Here is a 17,753-nt window from a genome sequence, read left to right on the forward strand (position 1 = left end):
ACCATGATTCGATTCAATTTCTGATTGCGAGCCCGTTTCAGCCAATGAATTAATCTCCTCGGCAAGAAATCTCGACTAGAACTCTCTAAATCATTTCCACGGCGCAGCACTCTATCTCTTCCTTCTCCTTTCTGTTCTGTTTTCCTTTCTAGCATTTTGTCGAACAGTTTATATGCGTCTCTGCTGTTTATTTGTTTTTCCAGATCAGGTTTTCTCCTTTCCGTTGGGTTTTTGCAGAGCACGATTACAAGCTGAAGTTTGGACATCAAATTGTGTTTCCAACAGAATTATATTTTTCTTTCAATTCATCCACTCTCCCAATTGCTTCTCTACACTCGTTACTTGTCAAACACAAATTCAATTTTTATAATCTCTTTCAAAAACCAGATCTCTGATCAGTATTTTAGATGCAGAAATTATATTGCACTGTTGGTGGTTCAAATGACAACCATATCCTTGTTGTGGGATCGGCCAGTATTTTCCTAAGAAAGCTCTCTATTATGCATCTGGTGTGTGTTACTGCTTGACTTGATACCTTTTCTAGGTACGAATAACTTCAGAACGTTGGAATTCCATAGAAAAATTGACTTGAGTAAACTAAATTGAAAGAGAAGCTGGAGACTTGAAAGAGATGCAAGTGGTTCTTTCCTCTTTAATCAGCGTGCTTTTGTTCTTTAATTAGGGTTAACAGATTTTAGAAGGAAGAGAATTGTGTATTTTAATTTTTAGAATAAAAGAGAATAAAAGAATGACATGGATTAAAAAAGAGAACAAAAAAATGACATGGATTAAAAGAAATAAAATTTAAATTACACCGTGGCATCCGGCGAGCCACGTCACTTTTTTGGTGGCCGGAAAATATATGCGGGATATATTTGATAAAACTTTGATACTTTGAGGGTTTAGAGAGCATTTCGAAAGTTTCAGGGTATTTTTGATAAAGCGGGTATAGTTCAAGGTTTAATATGATATTTACCCTTATTATAATGATTCATTTATCTTCTTTTTTCCTTTAGGGTGCGTTTACTTTGGTTGTAAAATTTTCATTGAAAAATGATAGATAAGAAAAGATGAGAAAATATTATCATTTTTTCATTTTTTTTGTCATATGTTTACTAGAGATGAAAAGATGAGAAAGTGTTGGAAAATATTTTCACATTCCACCATAAAATAATATTATCCAACATTGGAGAGAAAATAAGTGAAAATTGGCTGCCTAAAAAAATATTTCATTCTGTCCGGAGAAAACCCATCATAGTAAACATGTGAAAATGATGGAAATGGGTGAAAATATATTTTTTTTCTCTTATTTTTCATCAAAGTAAACGCACCCTTATACTTTGTCGAATTCCATACATTTTTCTTTTCTTTTCATTTTTTAATGCAATTGTTTTTTCTCCACTCGTCATCTATAAATACCCAATCATTATTTTATCAATTTTGACTCTCTAGTAAACTCAATTCTCTTATTGATCGTTCATCTCTTGAGTCTCAACAACTCTCAATTAGTTGTCGAATTTTCTCTAGTCTCGTTCATCCACTCTATACTATATTTATTTATATAGCTTCTATACTATGTAGTATTCATTATTTTCATAATCTCATCTTATCAAACATTCTAGTTAGTTTTACAATTTTGAAGTATTTTATCTTTACCTTACTAAAAATGGCAAGTTCATCTCGGCATTCAGAATCCGATAAGACAAAAGGCAAGGAAAAAGGGCGCCTGATCTACGACCATACAACATCTTCACGAGGTACATGTTGGATTATGATTCTCAATTATTTAGATACCAAGAATTAAATGTTTAGGGAAAAAATAGCAAATCTTTTGAGTCGCTTCCGTATAATTTGTGTGATAGTTCCTTGATTGAAAATTTCATTGTACTTATTAGTTATAGTTACGCATCTAGAAACGTTATTATTGTTAATGAGAGAACATGTGTTGTTTATTTAGTGAGTGGAGAAAGGTATATTGTTGATATGTGTGTGTATGTGTAAATTAATTAAAAAAGGTACATAGTACGACACATGGTAGTCATAGGCGTGGATTGAATAGATGTCGACGTACAAAAACTTGTGATGTTGTTGATGGTCGATGATATGATTACCATTGACACATATGACAAGCATCCTAACTCAAACTTCAAAAACAAAATCTTGGGTACAACCGACCGGATGTATTGTACAATTGGATTAATTCACATTCACATTCTGATCTGCATTCTGATTCAAACACATATCCTGACTCGAATCGTGTAAATGACATTATTCGGTTATACAAATAACACTACCTATAAAATTGATACTATTCGATTATATAAACGACACTGTAATATTTTAAAATGTTATAGTGTCATTTTCAATCTTATAGTGTCAATTACAGGAAGTGTCATTTATAATTCTGAATAGTGTCAATTATACACATTGTCATTTACAATGTTATATATAGTGTCATTTATACGCAGTGTCATTTGTATAATCGAATAGTGTCAATTACAGGCAATGTCAATTGTATATAATCGAATAGTGTCATTTACACGATTTAGATTGAATGCGAATTCGGGTCAAAATGCGGGTTAAGGTTCAACCCGATTGTATGATACACTCGATTGTATCCAATATATATCACCTCAACTTCCAATCCATGGTGGCTTTATTCGGAAATTGATGATCATAAAGAGTTGAAGAGCGAAATCTCATATGATGGGTGGGTTGTGCAAATTAAGGATTAATTTGTGGACCAAATGGCTTTCTGATTTTTGGATTCATGCACTTTTCTTGATCAAAACTCACGAAAATAATTATATTATTTTTCACATTTATTATAAAAATGAAATTAAAGTTGAATAGTTGGTTAGAATTTGATAATGAGGTAGCGCGTGAGAGGAAGTGATTAATAAGTAAAATTAGCTGTAACAAGAAAAATGCATGTGTGAATTTGTGAGTTAATATGCTTCCTGGCATGATATGACACCTGAATACGCCTAGCTTCCCACCATTCCACACGCTACGCCCAGCACAAATCTTGTGCCTTCCCAACAAACACATCACACCCACCACCCATGCCATCACATATCAATTTATTTAAGACAATACCACTAATTAATTCAATAATCTGCAAATTAAACACTCCCTTTGCACATGCATGCAACTCACTCTCTCTCTCTCTCTCTCTCTTGCCAACCCCTTCACGAGAGTTACGTGGCCCTCTTCATTTCATCACCCACTATAAACATAATCCAATTCATTTATTCCTTTTCACAACACCCTGCATGGATGTGCCGCCTCAAGACGACGGCACGTCCGACAGCCGCCGCAAGGGCCCCGGAAAGAGGAGCGCCGAGGCCCCTCCGCCCAACGCGCCATGCGGCGCCTGCAAATTCCTCAGAAGGAAGTGCATCAGCGGCTGCATATTTGCCCCTCATTTCGCCTCCGACCAGGGAGCCGCCCGCTTCGCCGCGGTTCACAAGGTCTTCGGCGCCAGCAACGTCTCCAAGCTCTTGCTGCACATCCCGCCCAACCGCCGCCACGATGCCGTCGTCACCATTTCCTACGAGGCTCAGGCCAGGCTCTCCGACCCCGTCTATGGTTGCGTCTCCACCATTATTGCGCTGCAGCAGCAGGTTTTTTTTTAAATTTCATTAATTGTTAGCTACACTTACATTTAATGGAGATTGATTTCCCAAGTTTGAGATAATGGGAACGTCGGTAATATGACCATCTGAATATTTAATACTCCCTCCGTCCCACCATTTTAGTCCCTTATTCTATTTTGAGATGTCCCAAAAAGATAGTCCACTTTTCTAATTAATATTATATAAAAATATTGTTTTTACTAAATTAACCTTATTTAATGCTTCACTTAAATGTGAAAAGAATGTGTGAAAATAATAAATAAGGGTATAAAAGATAAAAATATAAAAATTAAATGCATTTTCTTAATATGTGTGAAAAGTGGAAGGGGACTAAAATGGTGGGACGGAGGGAGTATTTATTAAAGCATACATATATAGTTGCAGCGAGCTGGTGACTGAAGCAAATTTGTCTACATATATAAATATCAATAAGAACTAAGGTAGTACTATATATCTTTTATTTGTTTTTATAGAGGAAATAGGAGGTACTACATATGATCATAACGGCCAATTCAATTTACAAATCTGAAATATAGCGAATTTAAACATCTCCGAATTAACTTTATCATCTGAGGCTACTAAAATTAATCACGAATAAATAGTGTCTGTGAGTAGCTTAAAAGAAAAGTTGTAAAATCGAGAAGATCGGTTGTGATAACTGATAAATATACAGGTGGCATCACTTCAAGCAGAGCTATCAGTGGTGCAAACTCAGCTAATGAACAGCAGATATGTGATGGCAAATGCATTTCAAAATTCACCACAGCAGCAGCAGATTTGTTATTCCAACACTTCTTCGGCTTCGAACAACCTAATTAGCATGCATAGTTTCAGCCCTAACTTTGGGGAAACAAACAGTTTTGAGCCCATGCATGAAGATCACGAAGAGGAGGAAGAGACCCATGATCCTGCAGTTGTTGCATTTGCTAATAACATTTTTCAATGATTTAATTTATATACCCATTTATGTATTTGTAAGAAATAAATTAAATGTTGTTTCCATGACTCCTCGCCAATAATCTTTGTGCCCTCCAAAAATAATTACCATACGTGTAACCTCATTTTAATTAGAGAAGTTGGTAAACGGGTGTATATGATTTTTTGGGAATGCGCCAATTATATGCGACCAACCAAAATTAAGTGTTCTCAAAACTGCAATAATTTATTGATCGTCGTATTTAATTTTTTTATTATAAATTAATAATTAAATAAGTAAATTTAAAGACTGTGGACTTGAACCAAGACCTTTGAGTTTAAGCATTAACCACTCTGCCGCTAGGCCAACACGATTTGAATCATTAAAATCATCCTTTTACACAAATGAGGTTGGTTTGTTTTTTAATTGTTGAAAAAACAATAACTTAATGAACAACAGAAATTGAAAAGGGGTAATTGATAGTAGGTTAATCTTCTATAAACATGAGACCAAGAAACAACATACATAAGAAAATTAAAGTCACACCACCAAAAAAAAATAAAGCGCAAATAATTGTGAGATGTTATATTTGATCAAGCTACTCAAAATGTCGTTTTTATTCAATTGTTCTACAACTAAATTATTTGGAAATTAATTATCTGTACTTTTTTTTTCATAAGATACATACTTTGTTAGCTAATCAAAAAAGAGTAAAGTTCTTAATTTGAATAACTAATAATTTATTAGAAATAATTAAAGAATAGTGAATCAATTTTTTAAGACACTACATGAGGTGGGTTCAAATTGATTGCACCCCTATGCCAATAATAATTAGCCCAAATCTGTTCATTTTTTTATGTTAGCCCAAGCCCATTCTAAGTTGTCAATAAATTCAATATTATCAAACCAAAAAGTCACGAGAAAGTGATAGTAACAGAGGAAATCGCTGTTTTTCCAAGAGCGACTTTAGTTGAAAGGCTTCCGACCTAACCTACCGTTTCCCGCCACTCCTAGTCTTGCCCTCTTGAGTTTTTGACCCACAAACCCGCACAGAACAGAAGTTGTTCCATACTCACCTTCGCTGCGTGTGTTTGTGTGTGTAAATCTTGAAAAATAACAACAACAAGAAGAAGGTGCTTATTGAATTTGAAGAAGAGATGTTGTGGGTGGATAAATATCGTCCCAAAACCCTAGACAAGGTTCTGGTCCACGAAGATATTGCCCAAAATCTCAAGAAACTGGTAATCGTTGATGAAATCGATCAAATTCGTGCACATTTTTAATTTCGATTGGCCGAAGCTTCAAAATTTGTTTGCTTTTTTTGGTCCATAAATTTTTACTTTTTGTTTGAATACAGGTGACTGAGCAGGATTGTCCCCATCTGCTATTCTATGGACCATCCGGGTCGGGTAAGAAAACCCTAATTATGGCCCTTCTCAGACAAATATTTGGTCCTGGAGCTGACAAGGTGATATTTTAGTAATTGTTTTTCAGTTCTGGCTGTCGTTGGACTTGTTATGGTTAAATTTAGTGATTTATATTTGGAGATATGCAAATTGGCTAAATATGGCCCCAACAATGAGGATTTAGTGTGAGCAACTTCATACTCTGTTGCTTCTCGAGTTCTGTTGAGAGTAATTTGACCTTTTACTTAGCCGATGAGAATGTGGAAAATTAAATTTTTTACATAGTTTAGCCTATCCAAAACTATTCTATCTGATGAAGGATGCTTTGATTTGACTTATTTCATGTTGTTCTGCAGGTTAAAGTGGAAAACAAAAACTGGAGAGTTGATGTGAGTATTTCTCACCCAAAATTTATGACGCAATATGTAGTCCGAGATGCTATTTCTGCTCTGCCCCATAGTTATTGCATGGATTGATTTTTCTAGACGTTATAGTTTGAGTAAACATTTAATTTTGTGTCCGCAGGCTGGTTCAAGAGCAATTGATGTAGAGCTTACTACAGTATCAAGCACGCATCATGTTGAACTGAATCCTAGTGATGCAGGATTTCAAGATCGGTATGTGGTTCAAGAGATAATTAAGGAAATGGCGAAGAACCGACCAATTGACACCAAGGGAAAGAAGGGTTTCAAAGGTAAATCTGCCCTTCTTGCCTGTATCAATTTTTTGACTAGGATTTGCTTGTGTATCAATGGCGTTGATGCTTCTTTAGCTGTTTGATAACTATAATTCTTGAAATGGTATGAAGGAATGTATACAACTTAACAGATTCATGATGATGTCTGCAGTGCCTTTTCCCTTTCTCTTAATTTTCTTGAAATAACTATTAGGATGAATCTCAATCAGTTCTTATATCTGGTTTCTCTGTACCAATAACATGGACTTGGGCATATCAGTTCTCGTGTTGAATGAGGTTGACAAACTCTCAAGGGAAGCGCAGCACTCTCTACGAAGAACAATGGAGAAATATAGTGCATCCTGTCGGCTAATTCTCTGCTGTAATAGCTCTTCTAAGGTCACTGAAGCCATCCGCTCTCGTTGTCTGAACTTGCGCATAAATGCACCAACAGAAGGAGAGGTCATTATCTCTTCCTTTTATCTAATTTTTCACTCCATTTATTTAAGTATGTAGCACAGTCATAGTTCAGTGTAACAACTACGACATTTTTTTTAAAACTTATACGTAGTTTTCTAGTATGTTTTTATATTTTTGTTCTCTACTTGTGTTGATATATTATTTTTCCGTGTCAGATCACAACGGTGTTGGAATTTATTGGCAAGAAGGAAGCATTGCAACTCCCACCTGGATTTGCTGATCGAATAGCTCATCAATCTAATCGAAGCCTAAGGAGGGCAATACTATTATTTGAGACTTGTCGTGTCCAACAGTTGAGATTTGTTTTGCATTTATAAAAATTATACTCCCTCCGTCTCTGAAATAAGTTCCTCTTTTTCCTTTTTGGGACGTCCCCCAAATAATTTCCTCTTTCTTTCTTTCCATTTTTGGATAACTACCTCATCACTAATAAGAGTACTTTATTTATTCTTACTTTTCACTTTTTCATCACTTCCAATACTAATTATAACACTTTTTCACCACTCTCAATACTAATTATAACACATTTTTCTCCACTATCAATACACTTTACCACTTTTCCTTAAAACCCGTGCCGTCCCCAAAGAGGAACTTATTTCAGGGACAGAGGGAGTAATAAACTTTCTACTATAGGCATTTATTATGATTACATGACTATGTGCTAATGTCATGACTTTCAATTAGGTATCCTTTTGCACCCAACCAGGCAATACCACCTATGGATTGGGAGGAATATGTTTCGGAAATAGCATCAAGCATATTTAAGGAGCAGAGTCCTAAAAGGTTTTGCAATAACAATCTTTTTGTCAAAGACACCTTAGGTTCAAGATCATTGCTAATTTATTTTCCTTACATTTCTCTTATAGGTAGTTTTGTTAATGTATAAGCACATGAAATTTTCATGTAGGATTGCTTTGATGAGTTCATCATTGCTGATAAATGACTTATAGCTGAGCTCATCTTAGTACCCTATGAAATGCTGTTTCATGATAACATTTTTTACGATGCCGATATATTTTTGGAATGCAGCTTATTACTTTGATTTCTTTGCCTCTCTGTCTAATGCATTTCTTCGTGTAGGTTGTTTGAGGTCCGTGGAAAGCTATACGAGTTACTTGTTAATTGTATCCCTCCAGAAATCATTTTAAAGGTTGACTTTTTTTAGTGCTTTTCCAACCCCATTCACTTCTTCGAGTCAAAGGATTATATAGCTAGCATTTTCAGTATGAGACTGAAGAACGTTTTCTTTTCATTGCAGAGATTGCTTCATGAATTGCTGAAGAAATTGGACTCTGAGCTAAAGCATGAGATCTCTCATTGGGCAGCTTATTATGTAAGCTCTGATTGCACTATGATTTTCCCCTCCCCTCCCTGCCCCTCCTTTCTAACTGGAAAGCAGAAGATCAGCTTTTTCTGACAAGTGACGTATATCAAAATGACTTTCAATTTAGAGTTGGATTGTAGTGTAAAGTTTGTGCTCAACTAAGTTGCCGTAGATATAACTGCAGTATTAACTTGCTTCTCGCAGGAACATAGATTGCGTCTTGGACAGAAAGCAATATTCCACCTTGAAGGTACGTCATGTAATTTTGCTGACTTTTGTGTGAACAATTGATGCAGTTATTTTGACATAATTCTCAAGTGTTACTCTTCATCTCAGATAATTATGTTGGATCAGTGAGATGCAAAAAGAAATATAGGAATTTTAACAATTTTTTCAATTCCAGCATGATAATCCTCTTGTTGAACAGCTTCATAATTTTCTTTAACTAGTTGCTTTGGGCATCCTAAATTAATTTCTCCGCGTTCAGCTTATTACCTCGTAGTGTTGAGTAAAGATTGAACATTCTGACCATTTCTCTTCCAAGATAACATTGCTTCACGCCTTATTTGGTTTATGTTCACTTATAGAATGTGAATATGAGGTGGTTATTTGGTTTTAATTTCCTTCTGATTTAGAGTCTACCTTGATTAAGCTGTATAAGCACATAACAACTGATACTGCTTACATACTAACAAGTAAAACTTTACACTATTGCTTTACTCGACATTGCAGCATTTGTAGCCAAGTTCATGAGCATCTACAAGGGTTTCCTCATTGAGACATTCGGCTGAGCTCGTGCAAATCCTGCCGTGAGACAAGACGTTTGGCTGAACTTCCATAAATGCCTATTAAGAGAGGATTTCTGTTCAATTGTTATCAGTTGTGCAGTCATTCACTTCGATTTGCATCCAACTCATTACAGTATGTGCAGTGTGATGATGTTTCATGTTTCATTAGAGATATCCATCACTATTTCTGATTCTCATTCAACAGTTTAATTGTCGCAATCTTGTTTCCTCTTCAGTTCCTGTTAAGTTCAAAACTCAACAGACCAAAAAAAATACTAGTAAAATATGACCACCAATTCAATCTGACTGAGATAGAAATGAATGGTTGGAACATTATGTACAGTGTAATATATTCTGCTATCATCTAGTTAGTAAACTCTGTTTTGCTAAACTGTCACCAAAAATTTCTCGGCAGAGGGGCCGCAATGGCCCTCCTCTCTCCGGCAACAGCCATTCGAGAAAGCCGGCTCGCCCGGTTAACTTTCCTCTTGGTGGCCGGAATCTTCCTGGAGATGGCCTGCCATATCATCTGAACGGCATCGTTCTTCTGCGACGGATACTGAAACTCGAAGTAATGCTCCACTTGTTTGAGCGCTCTCCACATCCTACTCCACTCCTCTTTACTGATGCCTCTAATGAAATTGATGAGAAATTTGTCTCTCAAAGCATCTGCTGTGGAGACAAAGACGCAGAACTCGGTGTAATCGAGAATGTCTTCGAACGGCAGCTCGATGTCGTCGCTGATGATCACCGGCACACAGTGGCTAGCAATGGCGTCGAAGAGGCGGTTGGATGAGGGCGTGTCGCCGGCTATGTTGAGGCAGAATTTCGAGGCGTGCATCCCTTTTGAAGCCTGGTTAATCCCATCACCCTTTATGCTCCCAAAAGTGAAATGCACATCTTTTTCATCTCTCAACATGTAAAAGAGCTCTTGCCTAATCGTTCCACCCTGCAAAACCAAAATCAACAAATCCATCAACCAAAACAAGTGAGAAGAAAAATTGAATATGATTGAAGGCTCACATCTTTCCTATACACAGCTCCTTGAAAATACAGCAAGGTGGGGCGGCCGTGGAAGCCGGAGTCCTGGTGGCCGGCCGGAATGAGATGGTTGTAAGGGGCGATGACATCCTTGTCAACATTAGCAAGGGAGGGAGGATATCTGCCGAGATCTGCGAGGATGAAAATGGCAGGCCAGAGCTTCATTCTTGCATAGAGCAGACTATTAGGATGATGAGCAACGATGATGTGATCTCTCCCACCAGACCTCTTCCACTCCTCCTGAGCTACCAAGAAGTGCACCAGCTTCTCCTGCAACATATCGTCGGCGCTCTTCTTGCTCCGCTTCTGGTTCTTGCCGAAGCGGTTGTAGCTAATGGAGGCGAAAAACGGGACGAAAACAACGTCGGCTTGGCGCGAATCGCCGACTCTGACAGCGCTGCGGCCGCTTAAATTCTTGGAGAATTGGGAGCTCAAGATGTCGAGAGTGAGCCAGTATTCAACGCTGTGCTGCAGGTTTAGGCCGCCGGGGTATTGGGGTATGTGGCGGCGGCGGAGGTCGGGCCAGAGGGTGTGGCCGTTGCCTTTCCATCCCAATAGGCCGAAGTGGAAGACGGGGGGCAGGTTGTACATGAACACCTTGAGGATTCGGTGGTTATTGGTGCTGCATTTTGTTGCTTCGTCGATGAAATGAGAGGCGGCGTTTGGTCGTAGCATGTTTAGGGAAGAGATTACGACAAGTGCTGTTGGGATCAAGAATATTAGGAGGAGGAGGAGCCCTAGATTTCTTGACATTTTGGTTGCATGCATGGAGATGAGAGACTGGGATTTGTATGAAGAAAACAAAACCCAGATGATATTTGATTCAGATTGGGGGTTTTCTTTTCTTTTCCTTTCCTTTCTTTTCTTGGTTTTATTTATTTAGGTGCTTTCTGTCTCGCGGGACTACTTGTTGAAGAAATTTGCTGATTTCTTTGTTTCTTTTTGGTGTTTGTGTAGCGTGAGTGTAGGAAGCATCTGAAGAAGCGGGCTCATCTCATCTTTGTCAAATGCAATTAAACAAAAACTCTTTTTTTCTTTTTTACTGCAAAAATATTCTGATTTTTTAATTTTCCGAGGCTTTTGTGGGTAATAAATACCTAACACTTGTATTGGGGGAGGGCATTTTGGATTGTTTATGTTGCTGACGATGTGCATATAAATACTAAATAAATGGACCTTCTCGAGGTACGAAAAATCCAAAAATAATATATGTGTGTATTATTATAAAATAAGTCTGTACATTTCTTTGAACTATTTTTGGGACACTCTATCTAAAAAAAATCTCTTTGCTGACATAGATTAAAAAAAAATTAAATTAAAATACACACACCAAGTACAGACTACATGTCATGAACAAATGGATCCAACCTTCATTAAATTTCTAATATTTTTAATTTGATATTTTTAGGTAACCTTTTCATCTCCATTTATTATTTAATTTCTTTAAATGGGAAACCTGTTAGTATGTAGTTTCGGTGAGACATGAATATGAAAGCTAAATGCTCTCAAAAAAAGAAAATATTTGACTAAACTTAAACGTACTAGTTTGGTTTATGGAGGGAGTTTAAAACTCTGCACCAATTCAATTTGTAGCCAAGTCAGTTCATTTTCAAAAAGTATTATCTCTTGAATAAGTGTTTCTAGTACGTCTTTTATTCCCTAAAAAATCAAAGACCTATCATTTTCAACTTCCTTTCTTGCAATACAAAATATTATGCAGTACTATACCATTTAAAAATAAAAAAACATTAAAACAGTCACATGACTGTAATTTCTTGAGATCTGATAATACTGTATGGCAGTTTGATGCTGTTATTAAATGTTAACGGTGGCTAGGTGAGACTGCTGCCAAACAAGTCAAATATGCCAAAACGGTGAAGCATGAAAGACTTTGAAAATAAATAAATAAATTAGTCTTTATATTATAACAATACACAAATTTGCCTTTAATTATTCGTATGGTCGGTACAAATTTCTGTGCTAGGCTTTAACCAATTCACAAATTTGCCTTAAAATATTACTCCGTATGGTCAACACAAAAATTTTAAGTAATTCATAAAAGGTCTTAACCTAGACCGGCTTTAATTGCAAGAATTGATAGATCCTAAAAAATCGCTCATACTTATGTGTTGATGGATCCTAGATAGTTGGTCTTTGTTATTTTTAGCTCATGGTATCCCACGACTAAACTAGATAATTTGAGAACAATTTTTTGCATGTGAAATATATACTAGATGCGTAACGTATTCAAGTTAAAACGATTTCAGTTCTAGAAATTAGAATAAATTCGATCTATAGGTATTTGTCTAAACAGATGCCTACAATTGATTTTCGCGCTATTTGTTTTTTTATTACAATAATAATTTTTTTAATTTTTAAATTTTTTTAATAGATGTCCCATTTTATTTTATTTTTATTCCCTAATAAATATCCAATATATTAAGTAATATTCTTCTTATCTTATCCTTAATTAATTTTTTCAGGATATGGTAATTAACTGTATATATACATTTATCACGATAATTAATAAAATTATAAACATAAATTTCTTTTTTCGTTAGTATGTGTAAATTTAACGATCAGGAAACTTAATAAAAAACGAATGGTGTAAAAATCAATTAGTAGTATAATACTCTCTCATATTAAACACTATGTCTATGTGCCACACAAAAAAAAGCAGGGTGAGAACCGTCTTCATTACCCTAATTAGGATTTCATTATATTCTAATTATGATTTAACTAAATTAGTTCTATAAAAGTGTATTACATAATAGATGGTGCGAGTTTTTTTTAAAAAAATGATATATAAAGTATTGAGTGAAAATGAGCGTTTGTTGGTTGTGGTTCAAAGAAGAAAGTGAGATCATGTCCCAAATAGAAGTGATACATTCTTATGGGACGGACGAAAATGAAAAATGTGATACACTCTTACGAGACGGAAGAATTATAAACGTCCACACATAAATTTTTGCGTAGAGAAAATACTAGAGATGAATCGACCTAATGACTTAACTCAGGGGAAATCGCTTATTTTAAGGTAAGAGGAAAAAAAGGTTTACACTTTCTCAACAATTTAATTGAAAAATAAGGGGGAAAACGGAAAATCCTATATTACAAGGTGCAAATCAAAAGTAATTTCCCCAAAGAAGATAATAAAATCAAGTCTCAACAACCGCTGGGAAAGTTAGAACTGGAACTGCATCTCAGCTGAGTATTTAAGTGCCTCAAGATGAGCAGCCATGGCCTTGTTCATTGGAGGCGGACCACATCTCAGAATCTGCATAATCACAGTAACAGATTTTTTGCTTCAAACTTCATACCTATTTTTCCTTTTCTAATTTGTTCGCATGGCTAAATTCAAACCTTAATGTCGGAGGCTGGAGGAGGGCAGTGCTCCTGAATCATTTCCTTCGACACAAAACCAACCCCGCCATTCCATACTTCAGGAGGCTATAGAAATTTTTCGAACAAACAACAATCCATTAGTTGGGATAGTCGTCTGTAAAACCTTAAGCTCTATGGCACTTCAATATAACATAGATTATTTCATTTTACTGCTTCTGAACAGTTGTGCAAAAAGTGACAAGTGCAGAAATCAATCAGAATAAAAGTGTAATTGCTGAGGTTGCCTCGTGCTAGGATTTATAGATGGTAAACTTGCCTGATTGAGCACATAGTAAACTTTGAACTGGTCTGGATAGTTTTTGGCAAGACCATCGATTTCATCCTGCAGCAAGAAACTACAGTTATTCAGGATCGTAAAATAGTTAAAAAACTAGTTTATATTATTCCATACTATCACCAAATATACGTAAAATGAATACGCCATAGAACAAGAACAATGAATTGATTCAACTAAGTTTTCCCTTATACTTTCGTTCTGCAGCTACTGGGCAATAATTTTTGTTCAACAAATTTATCAGACATTTCGACTGCACAAGATTCATGAATTATCCCAGTCCGTATGCAACTGAGCTATCACCAAGCTCAAATTGTGTGTCATTCTAACTATTTCAAGTTACTTTTTTCGATAGACAGCTTTAAGCATGCATAATTCAAGTCGCAGATGGAGAAAAGATATTACAACTTACCTTTAGTAGAATGTCATCAGACGTAACATTAGCATAAATCAGATGCACCTTTGTTCTGTCACTGGGGTTCTCCAGGATTGCTCTGGCAACCTAAACAGAAATGCCAAAATGTATAAACTGTGTTGATGATAGATTCATAATTTAGTTATGAAATTAAAACATTCATAGGTTTGAAAGAAGAATCTATCTAGACATAATATGTCTGAACCCAAATATATATGTATATACATGAAGAGACATTGAATATAAACCTGGAACATTGGTGTAATCCCAGAGCCTCCAGCAAGCATACCAAATGCTCTCACTTGGCCTGGTTGATACCTAAAGCGGCCCTAGTTTTGATAAAGAAATCAAAATTAAGAGTAGATTTCCAGATGCATTACCAAATCAAGTCCACATAAATAATAGAATGCGACTCAATGCCACAAGCACATGCAAATGAATAACCAGAGGTAGAAGACCTGCTTTACCCTACAATAGATTGGCTAGAAACATATAGGTCATATTACATATTGGAGTCCTAAAATTATTCAACTTTTGATCGTTTCAAAAGTAAGGAAGGAAATCAGAAGGCCTTGACACCGATAAAATTATAAATCACATCATCAGCGTGCAAAATATATCTTAATATTATACAGCATGTACCTTTGGTCCTTTAACAGCCAAATAATCACCTTCCTTCATTTCTCTAAAATGATGAGACATTCTCCCTTGTGGATACATCTGTAATTGCAAAATGCCATAAAGCAAACCAAATGAGACCCAAGAAAAGTGAAAGTATGATACTGTATACCAGCATGCCAGCAAATAAACAGGTTGGCAAATATACGAAATGCACCTTGATAACTAATTCAAAGTATCCAACATCAGAATCCAAAGTAGTTGGAGTGTATGGTTTAATGACCTCTTCACCTTGACTATCCTTACCCCTGTGTCGATAAAAGCAATCAAAATTATCGATCAAGCCTAAGTATGCCTTCTCTTCCAATGGCCAAAATCAACACAATATGCCCGTATACCAATTACTAGATGTATGATGTATCAGCGACCATGAGAACAATAATTGAATTAGAGATTCAACCTGCAGCTTATGTGTTGTCCAATAGGAAGACCCAATACAGAAGTAGGCGTAGGAAGAGCAAATCTGAACTTAGCCACGTTATGGCTGAGTTGTGTTTTCTTCACAAGCTTAAATTCCTTGAAATTCTCGGCATCCAAGCACACTGCCAATTACCCAGGAAAGCAACATATAATATGCATGTATATAAAGACATTATTCTATCCCCTCGAAAACTTCAAAGTTTTTTGGAAGAAAGTAGGTAGATAACTGAAGAAACCCCTAATTCAAACAGAAATTTGTAAATTTTAAACCCTGCACTCATTGTACGCATAAATCTAGGCAAAGATTGAATCCCTAATTGAGATGGAAAAAAAATCAATAAAAAAAATACTTTCTCTAAGCTACATGCAGATTACCAGACAATACTCACTAAACACACACACTCACTCAAATGAAATAAAATTGGAATCACTAAAAATATAACCAAACCTTTAGGCTTCTTGGAGGAAAACAAGAAGTAGGCAGCAGCAATAGCTACGAGACCGACGGCAACTCCAACTACTAGTTGGCCTTCAGATGTCGCCAGGAAATCCATAGCTCCAATAACTTAAACCACCTAACAATTTACAAAAGGGGGAGAGCTTATAAAAATAGAACTATCTCTCACTAGAATATAATAAATACATATAAATAGCATCTAAATCTGGACATAATGACCAAGAAAAGCAAATGGGTTGGCGGTTATTTGTTGTTTAAGATGCCAAGAAATGCCTTATAGCAGAGAGGGATACCATACTTGAGTCCACAGTTTGGAATAATGCTACAATGAGTCCAATTAAGAGTATTTAACAAAATAAGTAAATGAAAATAGGGCTGAATGCAACAGTACGCGCAAGCAATGGGAGTAGGTGGGGAAAAAGAAATTGTGAGTGAGAAAGATCTGGTGAGAGAAATTATCACCTACCTACCAACCTACAGCTCTCCAGTTGAGGTTCCGCTAGCCAACAATGTCTGCGGCCCCTGGTTTTATCACTGATGCCTTCCAGAAAACAGAGACAAACACCCATATTTGGTGTTTTATATTCAATATATTTGTCATTTAATCATTGTTTAGAATTAATTTTTTTAATCTTATTCGCGACATATATTTTCAAAACAATTACTGCAAATATTTCCTATATAAGTAAATAACAGAAAGTGTACTTTAATATACGTTCGCTTTGGATTTTATGGACTAATATTTTAGAAGTGGATTTTATGGAGTAATATTTTAGAAGTACCTTTGTTTTGAATAATACTCCCCCCGTTCCACCCAAGATGATAAATTTCTTTTCAACACGAAATTTAAGGAGTTGTAGATTAGTGTTTTAAGTGTGTAGTATAAAAGTGATAAAATAGGAGAGAAAATGTAATAAAGTGATAAAGTAGGAGGGAGTGATTAATTAGTTGTAATTCTGCAATTAAAGTCCCTTATTTTTTTTCATATTTAGAAATGTAGCATCTTCGTTGGGACGGAGGAAGTATAAATTTTCTCTATTCTTTTACAATAATGTTATAATTTGTGCTAAAAGTACCAAGTTACTTAGAATTTAAAAAAAAATCAAGTAATTTGATGCTTTTGGCACTAATATTGTCATTTGTGCCAAAAGTATCAAATTACTTGGTTTTTTTCTATTGGTACTTTTGGCACTAATGTTCTTATTTGTTCTAAGTAATTTGGTATTTTTGGCACAAATTATAACATTAGTGCCAAAAGTACAACCAGAACCCGCGCACCCAACCCAATTTGGTCCGTCCAAATTAAGGACAATACAGTCCGAAATTGCAAAAATATCCAAATTTTTTGTTTTTAAGATGGATGATCAAATATTGAGTTTTATGCTATCTCAAAAGTTGACTCTTTTTTTATTTTGAAATATTCACAAAAAATATTTCTATTCCTACAATAAATGAATGTATATTACCTTCAATATATTAACTTATTTACATATTTACTATATAATGGTTCACCATTTTAATTTAATTTAAACGTCATTATTCACTAACAATACACTTAACTACAATTATTAAAACTCGTGTCATTCTCTCTTAAGACTATTTTTATAGGATGGAGAGAGAAATTAATATTTATTTTATTATTTGTTATTACGATAAGGCCACAGAGTATTTAGAAATATAATACACAAATATTTGACGTGTATATTGTACTCATTAACTATTAATAACATTGCATCGCTTAAAAAAACATTGCATCCTTTGATAATGTCTAGTCTAAATAGTAAAGTTGAAGCATCAAAATTTTTATTTAATTAGAAGTCTTAGGTTCAATTTCC

The 17,753-nt window shown here is 35.4% G+C and overlaps 4 protein-coding genes across 6 annotated transcripts; 2 read left to right on the forward strand and 2 right to left on the reverse strand.

Moving 5' to 3' along the window:
• Positions 1-3,183: 3,183 nt before the first annotated feature.
• Positions 3,184-4,640, forward strand: LOC131004629 (LOB domain-containing protein 20-like). The gene is made up of 2 exons (XM_057931330.1): positions 3,184-3,626; positions 4,312-4,640. Exons 1-2 carry the CDS (start codon positions 3,276-3,278, stop codon positions 4,582-4,584), a joined length of 624 nt encoding a protein of 207 aa, XP_057787313.1. The 5' UTR covers positions 3,184-3,275; the 3' UTR covers positions 4,585-4,640.
• Positions 4,641-5,470: 830 nt separating this feature from the next.
• Positions 5,471-9,425, forward strand: LOC131004523 (replication factor C subunit 3). The gene is made up of 11 exons (XM_057931230.1): positions 5,471-5,795; positions 5,912-6,022; positions 6,317-6,349; positions 6,486-6,654; positions 6,917-7,098; positions 7,272-7,408; positions 7,801-7,899; positions 8,197-8,266; positions 8,375-8,449; positions 8,645-8,690; positions 9,173-9,425. Exons 1-11 carry the CDS (start codon positions 5,712-5,714, stop codon positions 9,229-9,231), a joined length of 1,065 nt encoding a protein of 354 aa, XP_057787213.1. The 5' UTR covers positions 5,471-5,711; the 3' UTR covers positions 9,232-9,425.
• An 89-nt stretch (positions 9,426-9,514) lies between these two features.
• Positions 9,515-11,050, reverse strand: LOC131004465 (probable arabinosyltransferase ARAD1). Its single transcript, XM_057931156.1, has 2 exons — positions 10,252-11,050; positions 9,515-10,177 (listed from the first exon to the last, which is right to left on the reverse strand). The coding sequence occupies exons 1-2, from the start codon at positions 11,035-11,037 to the stop codon at positions 9,623-9,625; spliced, it is 1,341 nt and encodes a 446-aa protein (XP_057787139.1). The 5' UTR covers positions 11,038-11,050; the 3' UTR covers positions 9,515-9,622.
• Positions 11,051-13,178: 2,128 nt separating this feature from the next.
• Positions 13,179-17,487, reverse strand: LOC131004577 (NADH--cytochrome b5 reductase 1-like). Of its 3 annotated transcripts, none has more exons than XM_057931290.1 (10): positions 16,385-17,487; positions 15,910-16,036; positions 15,442-15,583; positions 15,199-15,289; positions 15,006-15,083; positions 14,612-14,692; positions 14,361-14,450; positions 13,931-13,996; positions 13,633-13,719; positions 13,179-13,546 (listed from the first exon to the last, which is right to left on the reverse strand). In XM_057931290.1, the coding sequence occupies exons 2-10, from the start codon at positions 16,013-16,015 to the stop codon at positions 13,454-13,456; spliced, it is 834 nt and encodes a 277-aa protein (XP_057787273.1). In that variant the 5' UTR covers positions 16,016-16,036; positions 16,385-17,487; the 3' UTR covers positions 13,179-13,453. The 3 variants fall into 3 exon arrangements, with proteins under 3 accessions (XP_057787273.1, XP_057787277.1, XP_057787266.1); XM_057931294.1 differs by lacking the exon at positions 16,385-17,487 and adding an exon at positions 16,217-16,378; XM_057931283.1 differs by lacking the exon at positions 16,385-17,487 and adding an exon at positions 16,212-16,315.
• Positions 17,488-17,753: the final 266 nt, after the last annotated feature.

This window comes from Salvia miltiorrhiza, chromosome 1, assembly GCF_028751815.1.
Source record: "Salvia miltiorrhiza cultivar Shanhuang (shh) chromosome 1, IMPLAD_Smil_shh, whole genome shotgun sequence".
NCBI classification, from domain to species: domain Eukaryota; kingdom Viridiplantae; phylum Streptophyta; class Magnoliopsida; order Lamiales; family Lamiaceae; genus Salvia; species Salvia miltiorrhiza.